Source organism: Drosophila erecta, unplaced genomic scaffold (genome assembly GCF_003286155.1).
Source record: "Drosophila erecta strain 14021-0224.00,06,07 unplaced genomic scaffold, DereRS2 tig00000021-arrow-pilon, whole genome shotgun sequence".
Lineage (NCBI taxonomy): Eukaryota > Metazoa > Arthropoda > Insecta > Diptera > Drosophilidae > Drosophila > Drosophila erecta.
The window spans coordinates 7,101,484-7,120,857 of record NW_020825198.1 but is presented as its reverse complement, the minus strand read 5'-3'; the positions used below and the strand labels follow the sequence as shown (position 1 = coordinate 7,120,857).

General features: G+C 46.9%; 3 protein-coding genes across 11 annotated transcripts in view; 1 reads left to right on the top strand and 2 right to left on the bottom strand.

The window, feature by feature from the left end:
* LOC6543713 (neurobeachin-like protein 1) overlaps window positions 1-13,492 on the bottom strand; it is a 31,759-nt gene extending 18,267 nt beyond the window's left edge. The window contains exons 1-17 of one of the 2 annotated variants that reach the window (XM_026977544.1): window positions 13,413-13,492; window positions 13,109-13,355; window positions 12,513-12,869; window positions 12,263-12,449; window positions 12,024-12,112; window positions 11,695-11,820; window positions 11,415-11,564; window positions 11,098-11,358; window positions 10,721-11,043; window positions 10,452-10,659; window positions 9,780-10,394; window positions 8,473-9,723; window positions 7,814-8,414; window positions 7,529-7,761; window positions 6,842-7,469; window positions 6,587-6,774; window positions 1,867-2,174 (exon numbers count right to left, since the gene is read on the bottom strand). In XM_026977544.1, coding sequence (XP_026833345.1) covers window positions 1,867-2,174; window positions 6,587-6,774; window positions 6,842-7,469; window positions 7,529-7,761; window positions 7,814-8,414; window positions 8,473-9,723; window positions 9,780-10,394; window positions 10,452-10,659; window positions 10,721-11,043; window positions 11,098-11,358; window positions 11,415-11,564; window positions 11,695-11,820; window positions 12,024-12,112; window positions 12,263-12,449; window positions 12,513-12,869; window positions 13,109-13,159 — 5,576 coding nt within the window. In that variant the 5' untranslated portion in view covers window positions 13,160-13,355; window positions 13,413-13,492. Of the gene's footprint in view, window positions 1-1,866; window positions 2,175-6,586; window positions 6,775-6,841; window positions 7,470-7,528; window positions 7,762-7,813; window positions 8,415-8,472; window positions 9,724-9,779; window positions 10,395-10,451; window positions 10,660-10,720; window positions 11,044-11,097; window positions 11,359-11,414; window positions 11,565-11,694; window positions 11,821-12,023; window positions 12,113-12,262; window positions 12,450-12,512; window positions 12,870-13,108 lie in introns of both variants that reach the window. The other variant, XM_001971820.3, reaches the window with a different exon arrangement.
* LOC6543714 (adhesive plaque matrix protein) lies at window positions 2,947-6,496 on the top strand. Its single transcript, XM_001971821.2, has 2 exons — window positions 2,947-3,286; window positions 4,205-6,496. The coding sequence occupies exons 1-2, from the start codon at window positions 3,254-3,256 to the stop codon at window positions 6,380-6,382; spliced, it is 2,211 nt and encodes a 736-aa protein (XP_001971857.1). The 5' UTR covers window positions 2,947-3,253; the 3' UTR covers window positions 6,383-6,496.
* Window positions 13,493-13,666: 174 nt separating the features above from the next.
* LOC6543712 (protein tipE) lies at window positions 13,667-18,967 on the bottom strand. 8 transcript variants are annotated; one of them, XM_026978106.1, is made up of 3 exons: window positions 18,780-18,967; window positions 15,494-17,724; window positions 13,667-15,262 (listed from the first exon to the last, which is right to left on the bottom strand). In XM_026978106.1, the coding sequence occupies exons 2-3, from the start codon at window positions 16,786-16,788 to the stop codon at window positions 15,199-15,201; spliced, it is 1,359 nt and encodes a 452-aa protein (XP_026833907.1). In that variant the 5' UTR covers window positions 16,789-17,724; window positions 18,780-18,967; the 3' UTR covers window positions 13,667-15,198. The 8 variants fall into 8 exon arrangements, with proteins under 8 accessions (XP_026833907.1, XP_015013820.1, XP_015013819.1 ...); XM_015158334.2 differs by having other exon boundaries at window positions 18,633-18,966; XM_015158333.2 differs by lacking the exon at window positions 18,780-18,967 and adding an exon at window positions 18,594-18,741.
* Window positions 18,968-19,374: the final 407 nt, after the last annotated feature.

Below are 19,374 nucleotides of genomic sequence, written 5' to 3'. Positions count from 1 at the left end.
CATTATTCAGTGGCGGTTTAGACTTTGACTCTGGCAACACATGAATTCCATGTTAATTTTGGGACATGTAATGGATTTGTGTGTCGTTCGTCGTCCGTGAGTGGTTCGACCTTAGAACAGAACAAGCCCCACCTGCGTGGGTCACCCACCGGGCTACCGATGCAGTGCAGTTGGTGGTGCCACTTGGCCGTCAATGGAGCGCAGGCTAATCGCTCAAGGTTCGGGCCACGCACCACAGAAAACTGCGTAATTCGAGCGTCAATGCAAAGTGGTCTAAATGAAATTTATGGGCTCAGTTGGAGAACAGTACGCCGCCATCCGATCCGATTGCCAATCGATCCGATCGAGTAATTGGCAACTGGCCACCGGGCACAATGGTGAACTGGAACTGGAACTGGAATTGGAAATGACCGCGCCTCGATCGTTGGATTTTGACCGATACGGGTAATTCGATACGTCCGAGAACTGACCTCCATGGGACTGGTGTGATTGGAGTGAACCCCACCTCGTCTGCACATCTGAATGGGCGCCTTCAATTATGCGCATATTTGTTGTTTATGTAAAAATCTATGGATCGCATAATGAGTTTTCGTTACATTTGCACTTGCATAATGCGACGGGCCTTTGTTGCAATCGACATTAAACGCTTTTGATGATTTAATAAAATTAAATTGAAATGTTAATCGCGACACGGCATGGGCGGGAAAGTGGAGGAGCCGATCCGAAAGACATGGGCGAAAGCGTAAGACAATGGGCGAGCTGCAGCTCCAAGCAGCCGGTGCCACAATGGGCCCAAAATGCTCGGGGGCTACCAAAATATAGGGAAAATGCTAGAAAGTATTGCCCAATAGTTTTCCTATTTAATTCATATTTCCCCAATACAATTACATTGGCTTACTACCTACTCCTCGGTTTAAGGCGTTCTTAAACAAGTCCTAAGGACAATTATAGTCAAAAAACTTCAAAGTACCTTATGTAAATAACACAAAAACAATGTGACACCCGAGCATATTGATTTTGAATAAAACTATAAATTGTTTAGACATATTTGCATCATAACAAAGTTGTAATTTATAAAGACTAGTCTAGACCCAGCCGATATGATAATCTTAACATCTGGTCACTAATCGGAGATCACTGAATAGCTTTTAATAGGATTTTCAGCCAAAAGTGCGACCACAAATACCCATCGGATTATCACCGATTTGTGGCATTGTGTTTGACGGATTTCACCCATTGTGTCAGTGGAACTACTAAACATATTGTGGTTACCACCAGCCTAGTGTGTTGATGATCACGATGACGCCGCTGCAGACTTTAATGATTGAGAGGGATTTGTTTGCATTTGGAAGTGAAATTAACACAGAGCGCGGCGGCTTCTGGCCATGTTGGAGTCTTCGAGTGGTTCGAGTGGTCTTTAGGACCACAAGAGTGTGCCTCCAGGTGATTAAGTGATCACGCACACATGTAATACGTGTATTTACTGTAACGGAGCTGGCACGCTCGATTACAATTGTCGCCTCAAATGCGAGGCGGGCAATTAAAATGCTGAATTTCGCGTCATTTCATAATGGAATCGGGCGGGCTCACTGACGTTTACAGAGAGAGAAAACTCTGCTGATAAAATTAAAGCGTATTTCCAAATTGAAGAGTTGTAATTTAAATTTGGCTTATACCAGCTTGTATTATTAGTCAGTATTAAGAGTCAGAATTGTTATAACATCTTAACATAAAGAGTGCAACTTCCTTGAAAATGTTCTGTGCTGATTCTCCATTTATAGTTCTAGTTATAGTCTAAGAATTACGTAATGAAACTAAATACTTTTTATCTCTCTGCAGCAATAAGTACACAAGAGAAGTACTCACCCGGTGTACCATGGTCCGCGTGGGCCGTACAAGAAACGCTTGGCGGTCTTCCACCGCTTCCGTATGTGGCTGTCGATGGTCTTGTGCTGCAGTGCAGCCGCTTGCAGTCGTTGCATCTCCTCCACCTGGCGCACCTTCCACGGCATGTAGATCTTCTGCTGGAAGAGGCGCCTGTTCTCCGCCTGGTTTGTGGCCCTCTGCTTGGAGGCCGCTTTGCAGGCCTCGTAGCACTCCGCCCAGAATCGGTTGATGGGCTCCCACAGATGCAACTCGATGTCGCGCTGGTAGCAGTCGTACAGAGGCTTCACCTGAAAGTGTGAGAAGTTCGGGATTAGTACACGGAAAAAAAAGCAAGTATATCATATTAGACTTAAGCCTTATATAGATACTGTCGTATTATTATGTTTCAAAACAATCTGATTATTATCTATTTTAAATATCATAGGGTAGATGTGCCTGAAACCAAATTGTTTCTGCATAGCAGTTTAAAAACTTTATCTTAACTTATCTATCTAAACTTATTAGGATTTTTAATGGATCACAACTGAAATTGTGAAATTTTCTTTCAGTCTTCAGAGTGTGAGTTGAAGATCAAGATAGACGATTATGGCAGCTTGGATTTGTTTTCGCTTTCATTCGATTCGGGGGCACTCTTCGTGCGTATTCCAGATCCAACTGTTGGCCAGGCGCTCTGGTGGAGATCAGTGAGCATGTCCAAGTCCACAAGTCACGTCCGGTCAGGTTCAAGTTCAATGTGCAGATAGCCGCGGGCACAGGAAGCACTCGATTGCAGTTGTGCAAACCAGTTAGACGCGCTCCTCGATGGCTGTTTATTTGGGGTTTATTTAACGCCGATCTTCTCCAGGTACCAGCCGTAACCAGGAGGCATCCGCATGGCGCCAGTGGAGGTGGCACGGTGGGGATTCTTTGCATAATCCGCCACCACCTCGAGTGCCGCCAGCGATCGTTCCAAGGCACTGGGCACACACGAATTAAATACAAATACAACACATATAAAATAAAATAAAATGAAAATAAAAGAGCAGGGCAAAATATTTCTGGTAAAATCTCCGCCAGGTGGGTGCATCGGCAGCGACGCCGCTTTGTCATTCGACTGGTTCCAGCTGCGCCTCTTCGAGCCACAAAACCAGACCACTTTCTTGGCGCTCAGCTCAGTTGCCGAAAGAAAGTCCGACGAGTCGTGACCGACCGGGAGCCGCGTGGAAAATCTCAGCCTCGATCTTCAAAACTCCAGCGCCAACTTGGATTTGGTTGGACTCGGATTCGGAGTCGAAAGTTGTGTTCATGTGCGCGTCGATTTTGGAATTTGATTTTCCAAACGCCACTACTGCGTAGAGTTTAGTTCGCGCTTTGTTTGCCGCTCAAAATGTGCAATTTGTTTTGGCTTTCGGCCTGTTTTGTAAGCGATTAAATAATATGTGAATTAATTATGCTGCCATCTCATGTGTGCTGTCTGTGATATTAGATAGAAAAAACTGCACTTCGAATTCAAATCAAGGATCTCATAAATGCGATTAGCCAGGAACTTCAAAGTTTTGCAACGTTTTGTAATTGCATTGCCCATTCGGAACTGTTATCCTTGTGTTAAGATATTAGATTGTAGTTCAACAACTAGTCAAATGAATTGTAAATTTGTCCAACCAGTTTTAAAGCTGCAACACCCCAAACGCCAGGCTTCCAAATACTTAAAGATTATTAAAAGGATAGTAAAAGCTTTAGCAATGCTTTAATGTATTGATAACCAATTCTGATGTATGTCTAGTTTATGTTATTAGGAATCTTATTATAGCCACTTTTAAGCTTTGGTACACCCCGTGTCTATAAAAACAAATGCCAGAAAAGTGACTGCGCACGGACTCGCACACCTGAACCTGGCGATAATCAGGCTCAAAACTTGTCTCCTTCGGGTGACCAGTTCCAAGTCGTCCCCAGCCAATCCCTGCGCTCCTCAGTCGTGATTGGATTGCGTGAGAGCAGCCAGCCGGCAAGGTCCCCGCATCGATGCAACAGTTACGAGGAGCCTGGCAAGCAAGACTCGTGATCCGGTTGCCACTGGTGAAGGTGATGGCAACTGTGTTACGTGTAAAGAGCTAGGGAAACTGGGAGCCAGAGAGGCACTGAGGCGGAAGCCACCGCCGAGAGCTAGCGAGTCTTGGCTGGCAAGTCAAAGGTTGACCACATAAGACAAAACCACACAGAGATGACAGCATTTAAGTGGATGGAGTTTGGATGGAGAAAGTTTATTTGTCTGATGATCTTTTTTGCGGAATATTAACCTACTCACCCTTTACCTTTTACACATCCCCTTTCCCCGTAGTTGGCCACTTTCTGTCTGCCACTCGCCCTCAGCGAGTCCAATGCCACCAGTGTTGAGGGGACGCCGAAGACTGAGCCAAAAGCGGAGCTGGTGCCCACGGCGGAGAAACTGATCCGATACCGACGTCAGCCACCCTACGCCGTAATCAAGCGCTCCAAGCTGCGCCGGCGGACTAAGGGTCATCCCAAGATTAAGTACGGACCACCACCGCCTCACATTCGCTATTCGAAGCCCTCATTCCCAGCCCATATCGAGGAGCCCAGCTTCTCGCTTGATGACTTTCAGCACCTGAAGTTCGATGGTGCGGACTTTAAGATACCCACTTCCAGCTACGAAGCGCAGTCCATGGATCTGGACTTCTACAATCACGATACGGAACCGAATCTCTACGGAGCACACAAGTTCCCAAGCCTGGACTTTGGCTTGGTCACCACTCATGAGCACGTTCCTCACCAGAAATACGGCTTGCCTCCTGTGCATCAGAGCTTCCAGCCTGATCACTCTTTTGCTTCCCACTATGAGCCTCCTCCAGCTCCGGCTCATCCGCCGGCTACCCGCTATGGAGTACCCGAGGCTCCGGCTCCAGTACCCAGCTATCCGCATAAGAATCTGCCAGCTCCTGACTCGTATTCTATATATGAGCAGAAGATTCCCAATGTGGGGTACCATCAGAACTTTGCGGAACCACCCAAGCATCCTCCTAAACATAGTTCCATCAATAATCCTAACTTTGAAATTGCCTATTCCCCGCCCGCATTTGAGATCAGCACTTCCTATCAGTCCAATCACCAGCAGAACTATGTACCACCCCATCCTCCGTCATCTCATGATGGGTTTGCGGAGCCACCGTCTAATAATTATGTGAAGCCTCCGCTCCATCCTCCGACTAATAGTTATGCGCCACCCCAACATCCTTCTTCGAGCTATGACCAGCCTCCACAGCATCCTCCGCCCAGCTACAGTCAGCCTCCTCAACATCCACCCTCCAGTTATGATCAGCCTTCTCAACATCCCCCATCCAGTTATGATCCGCCTGCTCAACATCCCCCATCCAGTTATGATCAACCTCCCCAACATCCCTCCTCCAGTTATGATCAACCTCCCCAGCATCCCTCCTCCAGTTATGACCAACCACCCCAGGAGCACCCAAACTCCTACCAACATCCTCCTTCATCCACGTACGATCAGGCACCTCAGCATCCACCTTCAAACTATGTTTCCTCCGATTCCCATTCCATCAATACCTATCCGCAGGACGATTACGCACCACCGTCGCAGGAATTGCCATTGAATCCGCACCACAAGTCTCCTAGTTTCGATTTTCCCAAATCCAGCTACGAAGTGCCCATCTACGATCCCGTTCCTTTCGAAGCCTCCAATCGCGATGAACAGGAGTCTTATCCACCCATCCTGTCCGCCTCCCCCGATCTGAATGAGATATCTTCAGATGCCCATGCGGCTGGTAGTTCCAAGCGGCGAAAGAGGAAGCGAAAGCCCGGTGCTGGCGTTGTCCCCGCAAAGCATACCCTAGATGTTCCTGAGCTCCAGCAGGCCTATGAGGCGGATAGCCACTTGGGGGCGTCAAACGAAAATGCAGATACGGATGCTAATAGCTCCCACTATGTGGAGAGGAAGCAGAGCTTCTTCAACTTTGTCACGCCCACAACCACGACGTCGACGACTCCGGCACCTTGGACTCCAATGAGGGGCAGGATTAGTACGACCCGTACGGCATTCATACCCACCATTGTTACAAGTACTCCGGGTACTCCCACTTCTGATCGCAGTAGAAATCGCGGCTCTTCTCGGTATCGCAAGAACCAGCAACCCTTGAATCCCAGTTCACCCGATCCTATTACAACCAGCGTTCGAATCGAACAATCCCACTCGCAAAGCTATTACGACGGAACCATTGCACCACCGACCAGGCAACAGTTTTCACCCACAATCGGAGGGCGTGGCTCAAGACCTACAAGACCAAGTTACGTTAGAAACAACGGCCCGGTGTCACCGCTGGCACTGCAGCCGGCAGATGGTAGGGGTCCACCCACATCCAAGCGAACCACTAAGGGCGTCTTCGACACGACGCTGTTCAAGAGTCCCCTCAGTGATCGAGAATTGGAGAGAAATCTCCATGGGGTGCGCCAGAACTTGCCAAAAAATCACAAACTATTCTGAATTCTCAACGAAATCAAAAGGAGGCATAGCTTAAAGACTTGTTTAAATAGTACTTAGTTCTTTAAAATATACGTAAAATAATACGTTTTGTCCCTAAACTTAGGCTAATAATGTTGAATTTATTTAAATAATAAATAGATCGAGTTATAAATAAAACTGATACCATATTGATGTATGCAAGTACATTTGAAACACGAAACTTACCTTGCGTTCAATAAAGTTCCTCCACTTTTTGCTGGTGCTGTACATTTGGAAATCATTGAAAAAGACGGGCCCGGAGGAAGTTGAGGGCAGATCAGGGAGAGTGTAGTCCAAATTGAAGGCTATGCGACATTTTTCAAGCAGTGCTTTCATCACAGGCATCAGGAATGAGTACTCTTCCGGATTGCCAACTAAACAAAGAAATGTTCAAGCAAACGTTCACCAATGAAAAATAAACAATATATTTTAAGGACCCACCTTCAATGGCATTATCCAGAGCTCTATTGATGCTATATAGAAGATAAGACAGCTCCGCGGGATCTTCCGTAGAACGACTTTGGAGAATAGCATGCAGCTTGGCCGTTGCCATGGCAACAATACCGGGATTCGGGTGATGCGAGCACTTGAGCAGAAGACCCAAACACAACCGAATCATATCCGACCAATCGTCGGAGGAGCCCTGTTGGAAGATCATCAGGGCGTCCAGCAATGCCAGCACACCATCCAAAAGTTTTGTAGAACACTTCTTAGACTCATCTTCGTTTGAGCCCAGAACCACCAATTCATACACCATGCGCAGAATGTGTGATGCATTCTCCTGGTTGACTAGCGTTTGACTGCCGTGCTCCGATAGATCAAAAAGCGAGGCCTGCACGGCCATCTCCAGGATGCGTAGACGCAGGGAGAGATGCGAAGTAATCAACTCGTTGTTCAGAGCCAGCAAATTAATGCAGCCCAGCACCTGGCCACGCTCCTGCCAGCACTGCGGATGATCGTTAGGGATACCGCGCCAGAAAATGTTGAATAGCGTGTTTGAGACTAGATAAACCAACTGTTCCTCGGTGTCCACATCGCCATCGGCCACAAAGTCAAAGGCGGAGGTGCTCTGTTGGCAAAAATAATCAGTAAGACAGAACATTTAAAATTCACTTAGGCGTCACTTACCTCTAAGGAGTCACTTTTCTTGGGAGGACCATGAGGCGACTGCGAGGAGGTGTCGGAGCTTAAAGATTCCTCGCGCTGAATCGAAGGCGTCTGTGGACCATCAGCAGTGTCCGTCGAGCTGCCCAACGTCAGGGACTCGAAAGTGTCCTGCAGATCATGAGTGGTTTGTCGAATGACCGAAAACAAACTGTTAGCATTTTCAACCACAGCTCCAGAGACAGATTCAGCCAATTCTGGAATTAAAATACATTAGCATGTTTTACACTGGGTTAGGAGACAAGTTACCTTTAATTTCACTCTCGATGACTGTGGCTGCTTCTGTAACACTAGCTTGGATTTCGTTAAGTATTAGGCCACTGTCGCTCAGCTCCTCTTGCTGCTGCTGCTGCAATTGTGCGAGTCCTATCTCCTGCTCGGAAAACGTAATGAGATCGGCCTGCGCCAGGAAGTTTGAGTTATCTTCCAACAGCACGTCGAGGTTAATACCAAAACTGCGACGCTTCTCCTCGTCTGGCGGAGAACTGGTTATCGGTTTGCGGATGAGCAGACGGGCAATGGACTCCTGCCAGCCCGTTTGCTTTGCCATCGCTGCTGTGGATTGCTGCTTGACGAAGGTAGTTTGAAGCAGTCGTTTGGCGATCTCCAGTTTCACGGGAAGATCACAGCTGCTCACATGATAGACCAGAAATATAAGACCGGCATAGTCTGGCTGTAGTCCCAGCATTTCATCAACCAAATGAAATAGGATTGTAGAGCTCAGGGACAACGGTGTAATGAAGGAGAAAAATCCTGGGAACATGCTCTGCTCAGTAGTCTGATCGTACAATCGAAGCACTTGCTTATACTTCTGATGCACCCGCGATGTGGCCAACAGTCCGCTGATAAACTGCAATTGAATTATGGTATGTTATAGATACTTATCGAGATAATGCATGTAATGTTACCCTGATTGCTGCCTCCTGAATCTCATTACTGTAGCTCTTGTCCACGAAGAAGTTGTATATAAGATTGGCCGACTGAGGCTCGTGCAGAAGAAGAACCATCTGATCCTTGCAGTTCTTCCCGCGCACATAGAAAGTCATCATTTCCAGAAACTCCACAAGTACGACATCCTGCCGTACAGAAGCCAGAAATGTAATCATCGAATTTACCTCCTTTATGTTGACTTCTTTTTGTAGATAAAACTTTATGATCCCGAACAGCGTTGCTCGAATGGTTTTAGCATCGTCATCGCTGATGCTGTCTGGTGTGGAGTAGTATTGACGCACCACGTCCAGCACAAACTGGACGCCATACCGCTTGCGGAAGAACTTCCTGTCATTCTTAATCATGGCACTCAGGTATTGGGCGTGTCCCAGGGTTATTTGAAACTGCAGACGCGACCAAATAGCAAAGTCGAAGACAATGTGCGCATACAAAGCGTCCAATAGCTGTCCCCCTGCATCCGCCTTATGACCCTGCAGTGACTCCATCAGCAGGTGGGTGGCCATCAGCGCATTCACATCGAATAAAGACGGGGGACAGCGTTGGAGCATCGTGCCCACAATGGCCAGGCATTCGCTACTCAGCAGTTGTTCTTGGTTTGTTTCGTGCTCATGTGTGAGGTAGCGCAGTAGGCACAGAAAACTGGCCAGCGGATGTTGCAGCATTTTCCACTCGGTGTATGAGTTCGAGGATAGCATCTCCCAGTCTGTGAACTCTTCAGCCGAGGGTGTCGGTGCGCAGGACAAGGACTCCTCGCTTACACTTCCAATGGAGATGTCTGTCGTCTGATCCGAAGTGATTAGTCTATGCAGCATGGGTAATATTGCACTGATACCTCCGATACTATTGATTGTCTCCTGGATCTTAATGATTTTGCAGTGTTGGGCATTAATCCTTCCCGGATACTTTCCGCCTGGTATTAAGTCCTGGCAGGTTCCATGCCACACTGCTCCCGGAGCGTAACAGAAGACAAAGCGAGAGTTGAGTTCCAGAAGGTCATTGTCCTGTGAGAAAATGGAACTGAAATTGGAGCCCGCGTCGAAAATAGTTTTTAAGCTGGTGGTTGGATCCGCCAGTAGAACACCGCCCAGGTGTCCATTAAGACACGTTTGCTCTCCAAACACTGTATCCTGCATTCCGATGGGAAAGTTCTTTACATTTGGATCAAATGCCGTCTGTGTGCGCATCGGTAAGGTGAAGTAGTTTGACACCTAAACGAAAAAACTAGGTTAGAAATTGAAAATAAAACCAAAATCTTCATTTTTACATTTGCAGATAGGGTTCGCTCAAGTAGGCTGGGGAGCATTCCTTTGTAGCCACTGGATCCGGTCTCCTGAGATGAAGACCTGGACATACTCCCAGTCTTGGCTACTTCACCTGGTTGTGGTGGAGCCACCACTGCACCGATGGAGCAGACAGTAAATGGTTCATTGACTGCCTGAACTTTCAGGGTGGCACTCAGCTTCTGAACAAAATCCACAAAGATGTTAATCTGACTATACGAAAATGGTCGTTTTGGGGGCGTTATGGCCACGGTAAGGTAATGCCACTGGCCATCCATAAGTGTTTTGGTGGCAGTAGAGGAAGTGAGGTATTCCCGCCGGGTCAATGCAGCAACCACAACGTTTCCATTTGGCTGCACAAAGACCTCGAAACCACTGCCACTTGCAGTCTGCAGTGTAAGCAGCATTCGCCGACTGTTCGACTGCTCTTTCAGCTGATTAAATCGAACCAGAATGTGAAAGATGAAGCCATACGAGCCGGAGATAGTCCAGTTCCGAATATCGGGTACAAGAATGCCATCCGTCGGCTGCTCAATGGAAAAGAACTCGGCGCAGGAATTGCTGCCTCTTAGACTCTGCAAAGCAATTACAACTAGAGTCTGGAAGAAAGTTGACTATTAATTAGAATTCAAGATCATAAAGGGGTACAATTTCACCTGCTGGAGCTGCTTGAACTGCGGAAACTTCGTTCCCTGCCGCAACAATGAAAATATGCACTTAAGCTCCACGGGTACAATACTGAGCTTGCTTAATTCCTCTATCAACTTAATGAGATTCTGAACACAGTTCTCGCCCATAGATTCCGCCGTCAGGAGGCAACCACATACTGCCTTGATAATATGACTGCCACATGCCACAGATTTTCTGTAACATATAAAAGGCTTATGTATACGTTCATTACAGTAATCGAAGCTTATTTCCTTACGTTCTGTAGTTGTCGGTGCAGCCCTTGAGCACAAGGCTGGTCACATGCAGCTGCTCTCGCTCTTGGAGCGTTGGCACCCAATTGAGCAATCGGAGCATAACTTCGGGTAGCAGCAAAAGGTGCTCCCGTTCATCGTAACCCAGCATGAAGCACGTGTCCAGGAGGTCCACTGTTGGATTGCCAAAATCCTGCAGACTGGCAAAGAGCCTCTCGATGCGCTCACCCTGTCGCAACTGGGCCGCGGATGGAGGGGAGTGGCGCGTCAAAGCGGCCAAAGACTCCATGGTGCTACACAGGGAACTTGTATGGGATATGTGCCAGGGCTATAAAGTAGAACGACGATTAATATTGAAATTATAGAAGATAAGAAACCTTACTTTTATAAGCTTTGGCAGATTAATGAGAAGTTCCAGTAGATTGGAATCCAAAACGGCTTCACTAACAGCTGCATCGCCTGTCACAAAGAATTTAACAGCTGCCACAGTGGAGGAGAGTGCAGACATGTCTATAGCCACATCCTGGTCAGCATCACTGCTTATATCGAAATTGGCATCCCCGCTATCAAAGTGCTTTGTGGTCAGCAGCTCTTGGAGAGCATCACAATAAAGTTGAACTAAGATAACTAGGTCTATTTGGCGCTGTTTAGTGAATATGTGATTAGTTTACTGTGTAATTGATAGGGCAGGCTACTCACTTCTTCCGGACTAGATTTCTGCAGCACAATGACCATCAGCGCATAGCATTGCAGAGCTACGCGGCGCAGATTATTGGCACTCTCCCACTGCCGCAGGATACTCATGGTGATGGACACCGTGGCGGGGCAAATGGCCTTCATACCATTGCGCTGATCAGACCAAAATAACCATTATAAGGGTTGAATGCAACGCAGAACATGGGACACACAAGCAATGGCATGCATGGGCAACGGTTAGGAGACAACAATGATCGGGACAACAGATGGTTCCACCACTCACCAGGTTATCACAGTCTAGCAGCCCATCACCCGAGCAGGGGGCAAGTGAAGAAGTGGTTAGAGCGTTAGTATTTCTATTTGTCAGGGTCGAGGTCGAGTTTAGAGACTTCTGCACTTTCAACTGCAGCTGGAGAAGGTCCAGCCACATCAACGATACACGAAATGAAACGAAATAGGACATGGAAACAAAATGATAGAGCTCTAACGTACATTAATAGCGAAAGCAGTGAGCAGAAAGGTAAGCTGTCAGGAAGTGAGGTTAATAATTAAACGGTTCTTAAGAGAAAAAGGACTAGACAGGAGGGGACTGGAGACGCGTTCTGGCGCTACCTGCGAGCCGCAAATCACAGCGCCCAGGATGTTGAGCAGGCTTTCGCCAATTTCCGCATATCGGATGAGTTTCTCCTCCTCAAAGCAATCTGCAAAGCAAAACGAAATGTTAGTGGGCCAAACAATTATGGGGCAGTGATTGGAGTAATAAACTTAGGTGGGAAATCTGTTACATTAGGCTTGTTACGGCGGTTGGTAGTTACACTCCATCACTGGCTCAGTCCATCACCTCATCTTACCATAAATAAAAGGTACTATTTCCACATGAACGGAGTGGGGCTTATAGGAAAGACGACTATAGTCCGCCGACTGTCCTCGCAGAAAACTGCGCCACGTCAGATATGGATCATACATGACCTCCAGAAAAGCGGAGAAACTGCTGAACAGGTGGCTTATAGCGGGCACGCTCTGAGGCAGCTCCATTTGCTAGAATTCATAGATAAGTACATTTTTAGAATTCCCAGCAATATGTATAAGATATTTGCATACTTGTTTGAACACCCTGGAAAGTATGGCGATCAAATTCGGCTTGTATTCATACTTGATGATGGCCAGTATATTGTCAAAGTGCCGGCACACGATCACTAGACAGTCCACGAGTATGGCCACTTCTTCGATGGCCTTCTCTTCCATTTTACCTTCCGTTTCGCACACATCTCTGGCTACTATGATGAATTTACCGATGGCGGGCAGCAGTTCATCCGGCAGGCGGCCAAGGTGGGGACCACTATCCGGCTGAACCTCGTGCCACATCGGGCAATTTTCCGCCTGAAAGTCCAGCTGGAGCTGGCTTCTCCAAATGGCCACAAAGCGGGCCACAAATTGCCGGAAGTGGGTTTCATCGTTCTTGAAATGAAAAGAGAGAGGGAGAGAGAAGGATTCAGTTTGAGCCTCTCCGGGATTATATAATCATTACACTGTTTACATTACTTCAAGTGCTGATAAACAAAACCGTTTTGACTTGCAGTGACTAATGCTATAAACATTTGCGGCCGCCCCCGCAATTGAAGCGGCACCCCCCCGCCACTTTAGCAACCCATAAATCCGACTTCTTATCACTCGATTTTCTCTAATTGGAACCTTACCTTTGTCGTGTACTGCACCCAGAGGTTGTATATATCCTTCTTATTGTCCATCGTCGCGTTTTTCCATGCAATTTTCTCAGCTGAACGGCATTTGTTAATAGCTAGTTGAGTTTTTCCCCAAGGCAAATTATTTGTTTACAAAAAAAAATGTTGCCGACGATGTAGGTTGTTTTGTCCACAGACCAGTTTTTGCTCTATTTCGGCGACGTTTTCCGAGCTCCTCCGTGGGATCGAACGTATATATAGTCTGAGAGATAGCCTGTATAGAGTTAGCGAGCCGTGATGCAGATTTCAGCACATTTACAAGAACTTTTTGGGCAGATTTTCACATTGCTAGAGGCACAGGTGAAAACGACAACAGCTGATTGCTTCTTCTTATGTGCCATTCACTAATGTTGGGCAGTGTTGTAAAATGCGCGGGTAGGGAAAATTGTTGGCGCAAAATTTTAAATTGTGAATATCATTTATTAAATTTATGATCTTTGATCGTGATAAAAAAAATTTACTTCATAGCTGCAGAAATGAACCATTAAACGCTTAATAAAACACCATGATAACTTAGGCTGCTAAATGCGTATTTATTTCGAGATTTTCATGTATTTGGTTTCAATTCTAGTAGCATTTTGTTATTTGTTTGTCTGTTTTACATGATATTAGCTAATAGTTGCGCTTCTGTTGCCATTGCTTGACCCTCGTTAACTATCTCCAACTGTCGTTAAAAACAAACGATTTCTGTGTAGTTCTTGCCGCCTATCATTGATACAATATGCGCAAAAGTGCAGTTTATTGATGCGGATGCAGATGCTGATGCTGATGCGGATGCTCCTATATGCGCCTAGGCATCGAATTTCGATTTCGAGATTAATCGCCTTCGAGTTTAGAAATGACTTGGTTTGGTTTTCGGTTTTGTTTGTAATATAAAAAGGAAACGTTAGTTTATATTTAATTTCAGACCTAAATTATTAAGATTTAATGCAATATTTTATTTGTAAGTTTTTAATTGAATAGCTTGAACCATTTGTAGGACCTATAAATATTCACTATCCGTTAATAATCTTAATAAAATAAATATGTAGAAGAAAAATCTTATGCCTCCGTTTCAGTTAGTTAAAGCTGTGAGTTTTATCCGCATTAATTTGAAGGATAACAATGTTAGTTAATTTACGTTAATTTAATTTAATTTAATGTTAATTTAATTTAATTTACTTCAAATATAGGCATTCGACTTGCTTTCGTTTATCATTACGTTTAAATGAAATACACGATGCTTTCGTTTGCTAAATTTAATTTCTTCTGTTTTTCTTGTTCTGTTTTTACGCATTACGGGTTGCAGCACTTGAATGGGCATTACATTATTTAAAAAACCTCAGCGCCTCGATTTATCGATTTGTAAATAAGTTGCGCGCCTTGTTCTCTTTTGCTTTTATTTGCTCTATTTGGAATTTGGATTTTGGATGTTGGGCAATGGGTAGTGGTGGAGTTTTTTTGTGTTTCTGCCTCGAGACGACGACGATTGTTGCGAATAGAAAAATAATTCAAGTAAATATTTGTATATGCGTGTATAAGTATTATAGTTTTTCCTCTAGGTATATGAATAGCACTCCATGCTCGAGTCCATGCGGCCTATGTTTATTGTATTTGTACCAATCGCCTACGATCCTCCAGATATCAGATACTGTGCACATACTATAATGCCCGTGTATTGTAGTTTTGAGTGGGTGTGGCAGTCCGGAGTTACTCCGGCTATCTAGCGTGCTTCATGTGGGTGAGTGTGAGTGTAGTTGTGAGTCCGAGTAGCTAGTTCATAAGGTAAATATAATCTATCATAGTTCATTAGGTGCCGCTAACAGCTCTGAAGGTATTCAGGTTCGGTCGCATTCGCTGCGTTGTTGTCGATTGTTTCGGGTAGAAATACTTGGGGTTATCGCTTCACGTTTATCTCATGAGTTCATATTTCGGGTTGGGTCTCTGCTCCGGTGATCTCCGCCTGCTCCGTGGTCCGTGGCTGGCCGCTCGGCGGCCTACGAATCCAGCAGCGGCTCATTTTCCGAATCGGAATCTAACATTTTCCAGACCATGCGCCTGACGTTTCAGACTGCCGCCGTCGGCCCAGGAGGAGTTGAGATACTCGTCGTCATCGTCTTGCTCAAGTTTCTGTAAAAAACATGTGGGAACATTTTAGTTTCAAAGTTAGCGTCAAGCTTAAAGACTAAAAGAAGTTATTTCACACGATTTATGGGTTTTCCACTGTGCGCATAAATGTATGCTACAAAATATCACAAACAAATTTTTACGTATACGTAATATTGTTTTCCCAAGCAAACGCCTATTATCGAATCCTTTCCTTACTTTCAAAGTTAATACCCTGTCTGTTTCCTGTCTTACCCTTGCACTGAGTTGGACGTGGAGATAACTCCGTTCTCCAGCGAGTCCCTCGACAGCTCGTCGGCCATCTGGACTTTAAGCTGGTGACCGAACGAGTTGATCTCCGAGTTGGGCGTCATCTGCGAGCCCGCCGGACTCTGCGCGATGTACGGACCAGGCGTGGTGACGGAGCCACCCTGCGATATGGAGGCTGTCATGCCGGGACCACCGTTGGGCAGGACACCCTCCAGACAACTGTCGTTGGTAGTGGAGTCCATGTTGATGATCTGGCTGCCAGCCACATTGTCCGCCAGCACAGCACCATCGCTGTCATCCACGGCATCGATATCATCGATGTCCATGTCCTCGGCGTTCTTGTCCAGCGGCGCCGTCTCCTCGTCCTCGTTGTAGATCTTGAAGTAGGCGTACGTCAGATAAATCACCGAGATGATGAACGACGGTATTGGAATGGCCATCGAGTAGACCAAGTTTAGGGTGTTCTGCCAGTAGTCCAGGTCGCTGATGACCAGGCTCGGGTCCACCTTGGAGTAGTAGCAGGGGAACTTCATGCCGATCTTGGTGTACCTCTTCAGCCAGATGGTACAATTGAGCATTGGCGGGTAGCCACAGCCCTTTACGTTCGGGAAGAGCCTGGCTCCCACATAGTAGTACATGGAACGGTTCCCCATCAGACCCTCGTTCAGCTCGGAGATCTCGTCGAAGGGCCTCCGCTCGTCCGGAATGAGGGTTCCCGAAGCACTGAGACCGCGCGTGTCCTCCGAATCCTCAATGAGGTAGCCATTGGAACCGTCGGCATCTCCAAAATTAAGCTGCTCCAGCCGCCCGCCGCCTAGGTCGATGTCCAGGCCGGTGCCCCCGCCCAGATTATCGTACTCGTAGTCGCTCCTCAGAGCTCTCTCATAGCGATCCGTTCGCTTGACGGGCGGCAGGATGCGCTCCGACTCCTTGAGATTGATGTGGTACTCCGTGAAGTTGAACTCATCGGTGTAGTTGTATAGATTGAGGCGGTAGTTCACCCGGATCTGGGTGCACGTGTAGATGTCCTTGGTGCAGCCCTCGCGGCATGACGACCACGAGCAGTTCTTGGCCCCGTAGTAGATCTCCGTGTCGTACGTCTCGCAGAGCGCCGGTACCTCCTCGAACTGCATAAAGATCGTGGTGAAGGCGGGCTCGATGACGAAGGGCACCAGGAAGAGGAAGGCGAACAGGCTGAAGGTGCCCAGCAGGATGAAGAAGGCGGTGGTGTAGAAGAGCAGCTTCTCCTTGCCGGTGCGCTTGTCCTGCTCGTCTCCCATGTTTTAGCTCGATTTTGGTCGGGTTCGAAGTCTACTATATATTGTGTGTTATATTTAGGTTTATTAATATTATTAGTTTTTAGGCGCAGGTCTGGCGGTGGCGGCGGCGGAGCAGAGCGGCGATAAGTGCGATAACTTAGCTTACAATTGCGGCGATTACTGATCGATAACGATAACTAATAGCTAGATTACGATTACGGTGCAAGTTATATCACAGGGAGAGTTCGATTTCTCGTTTCGTTTGCTTTTGCTGTTGCTTCTGCTTTTGCTTCTTTCTCCTTGGTTGCCTGGCTGTCCGGTGTCCCGTTATCTCGCACATAGCTGACCTTTGCAGGGAGGGTCCTGCATCTTTGTGCTCCGGTTCATCGGCATCGCATCACTCGATTAGGCTAAATACTCCACGGAGTCCAAGTGCGAGTCCCACGTATCCCGCATCCTTAATCTCCAACAGCTTCCTCCGCCTCCTCCTCCTCCACCTCCTGGCAGTGTGGTGGCAACAATCCTGAACCTTTGCTAATTGCTTTATTCGTCCCAATGGAGATGTTTCGTCAACATCAGCACGTTGCAGTCGTCTTGCTTTTGCCTGATTTAGCTGCTTCTTGATTATTTTATGACTGCGGCAAAGCACTGGATGTTCGTGCGTGTGTGTCGTGTGTGGCCCGTGTGTCCTGTGTGCTTGGTGTGCTTGTGTATGTGTTTGGCCTGCCAATGGCCAGTTTTGAGGTCTCTCTCTCTCTTACTCTCTGTTTTTCTTCACTTTACATTTACATTCTTTCGAAATGTGTGTAGAAAAATGAATGCTGGACGGACAGTTTTGTTTGTCTTGTTCACTTTTTTGCTTTGCTTGGCTATTCCTCGCGCTCTCCCTCTCTCTCTCCAGCACGCTCTTCTTCTCTTCCTCTCCTTGCTATCCTTAACACGTGCAGTTCACAAAGGCTGTAAGAGAGTGTGAGTGCGTTTTAAAATACCGTTAGGCCGCGCTTTGCCGTTAATTCGTGTATATTTTTAAAGCCCGCAAAGGTGACGACGGCTATATTTATGTAACCCCGAGTGTTACGAAACGGAAACACGCGGCACGGCACCAATGAGCTCAACTCGCACTCGTCGTGTTTAAATAATAAAACTCCTTCGATGCACTTGCGGGGGGCGAGAGGGGCGGGAGGGGCAGAAGGGGAATGGGGGAGACAGAGTGGAGCCACATGTAATTTTCAATTCATTTGGCACGCTTTCACTCACACACATACCAGCTCACACGAACTGGAAACAGGCTGTGCACATGCAAGTAGGCTCTCCCCTCCCCCTTCCTTCTTACACACACACACACACTGACATACACAGAGCCTTAGGAGGGGGGGTCTGTAAAAGAGAGAAAGAGAGGGGCAGAGTGCCAGCTCCAATCGAAATTATGCGGCAAAGGACCTCCCAAAGGAGTGAGTGAGTGGGCTAGAGCAGAGCCCACTTCTTGTGCCTTGTGCCTAGCACGAAACGATTTTTTAGGAGGCACCATATAAAAAGATTTACAAGAACCACCTTGCTGGGCCCCCACCTCTTGGAGATCAATTAAATGTAGTTGAACTACAATTTTCAGGTATTTCGGTTGGGGCCTCTCCACTTCTAAGCCCTCCCCTGCCCCCCACACATCTCTTTCAAGTTCTTGTGACGTAGAGTTGCGTGCTCCCGTTTGTGAGTTTGTATGTGTTTGTAAGTGTCCGAGTTGCGCCTGTGTGTGTTTACTCAAGGTTCAGGTTACGCGGTGAACACGATGACAACGGAACGAGGATTACGCATTTTCAATCACAAATCACCAGCACACATTTGCTGTTCTTTGGGCAACCACTGTTTACCATGGAACGGAACAATGGTGACCTGATTGCGCACGGGGTCAAAAGTTGCTAGCGCTGAACAATTGTCACATTCACGCTCCACATTTTCTTTCGTGGCATTTTCGGTTCCTCTTGCCTTTCTTTGGTGGCAACAATACAGTGACAGACCAACAACGACAACGACAACGACAACTACTACGGCGACGGCGACGACAACGACGGCGACAACCAAAAAAGGGAGCAAGGCGACAACACGACGGCTGAACTCTTCAGCGAAAGGACTGCCTGCCACTGGCAACGCTGCAGCGGAATTAAGGGCCCACGTCCAACTGGAGCTTCGGAGCGGAGCTTTCTCCTGCACCGCCGACAAGCTCCAGTCCTGCGTTGCCCATTTGGCTAATAACCTGCTAGATCCAGCTGCTTTCGCAAGGAATGTGCTGTAGGAGCCACTAAAAATTCCCCTCGTTTGGCTAATCTAGCAAGTTGTATGTGTTGAGCTTGGCTATTTGTAGCTTCTGAAGCAAAAGCACCAAATAACTTGGCCTTGTATTGCCGCCTGCCTGGGCGCCATGATGTTAATAATGATTTCAGGGTTCCCTTTTTGGAATTTCCGAATTATACTTTGACGCATTATACTTTTAGCTTTTAGGTTGAATTTGGCGATTTTTTATTAAACGGAAAAGGCATAAAATGGCTCCTAGCATTGGTCCCTGCGCCACTAAACATAATTGGGTCGGAAGGAAATACAATCCTTACTAAAAAT

Excerpts from the sequence above, each read along its gene's own strand:
- LOC6543712 (XM_026978106.1), bottom strand. The coding sequence starts at position 16,788 with ATGGGAGACGAGCAGGACAAGCGCACCGGCAAGGAGAAGCTGCTCTTC. Across the intron at positions 15,263-15,493 it reads ACGTCCAACTCAGTGCAAGG|AAACTTGAGCAAGACGATGA; the intron begins GTAAGACAGGAA and ends TGTTTTTTACAG.
- LOC6543714 (XM_001971821.2), top strand. The coding sequence starts at position 3,254 with ATGTGCAATTTGTTTTGGCTTTCGGCCTGTTTT. Across the intron at positions 3,287-4,204 it reads TTTGGCTTTCGGCCTGTTTT|TTGGCCACTTTCTGTCTGCC; the intron begins GTAAGCGATTAA and ends CTTTCCCCGTAG.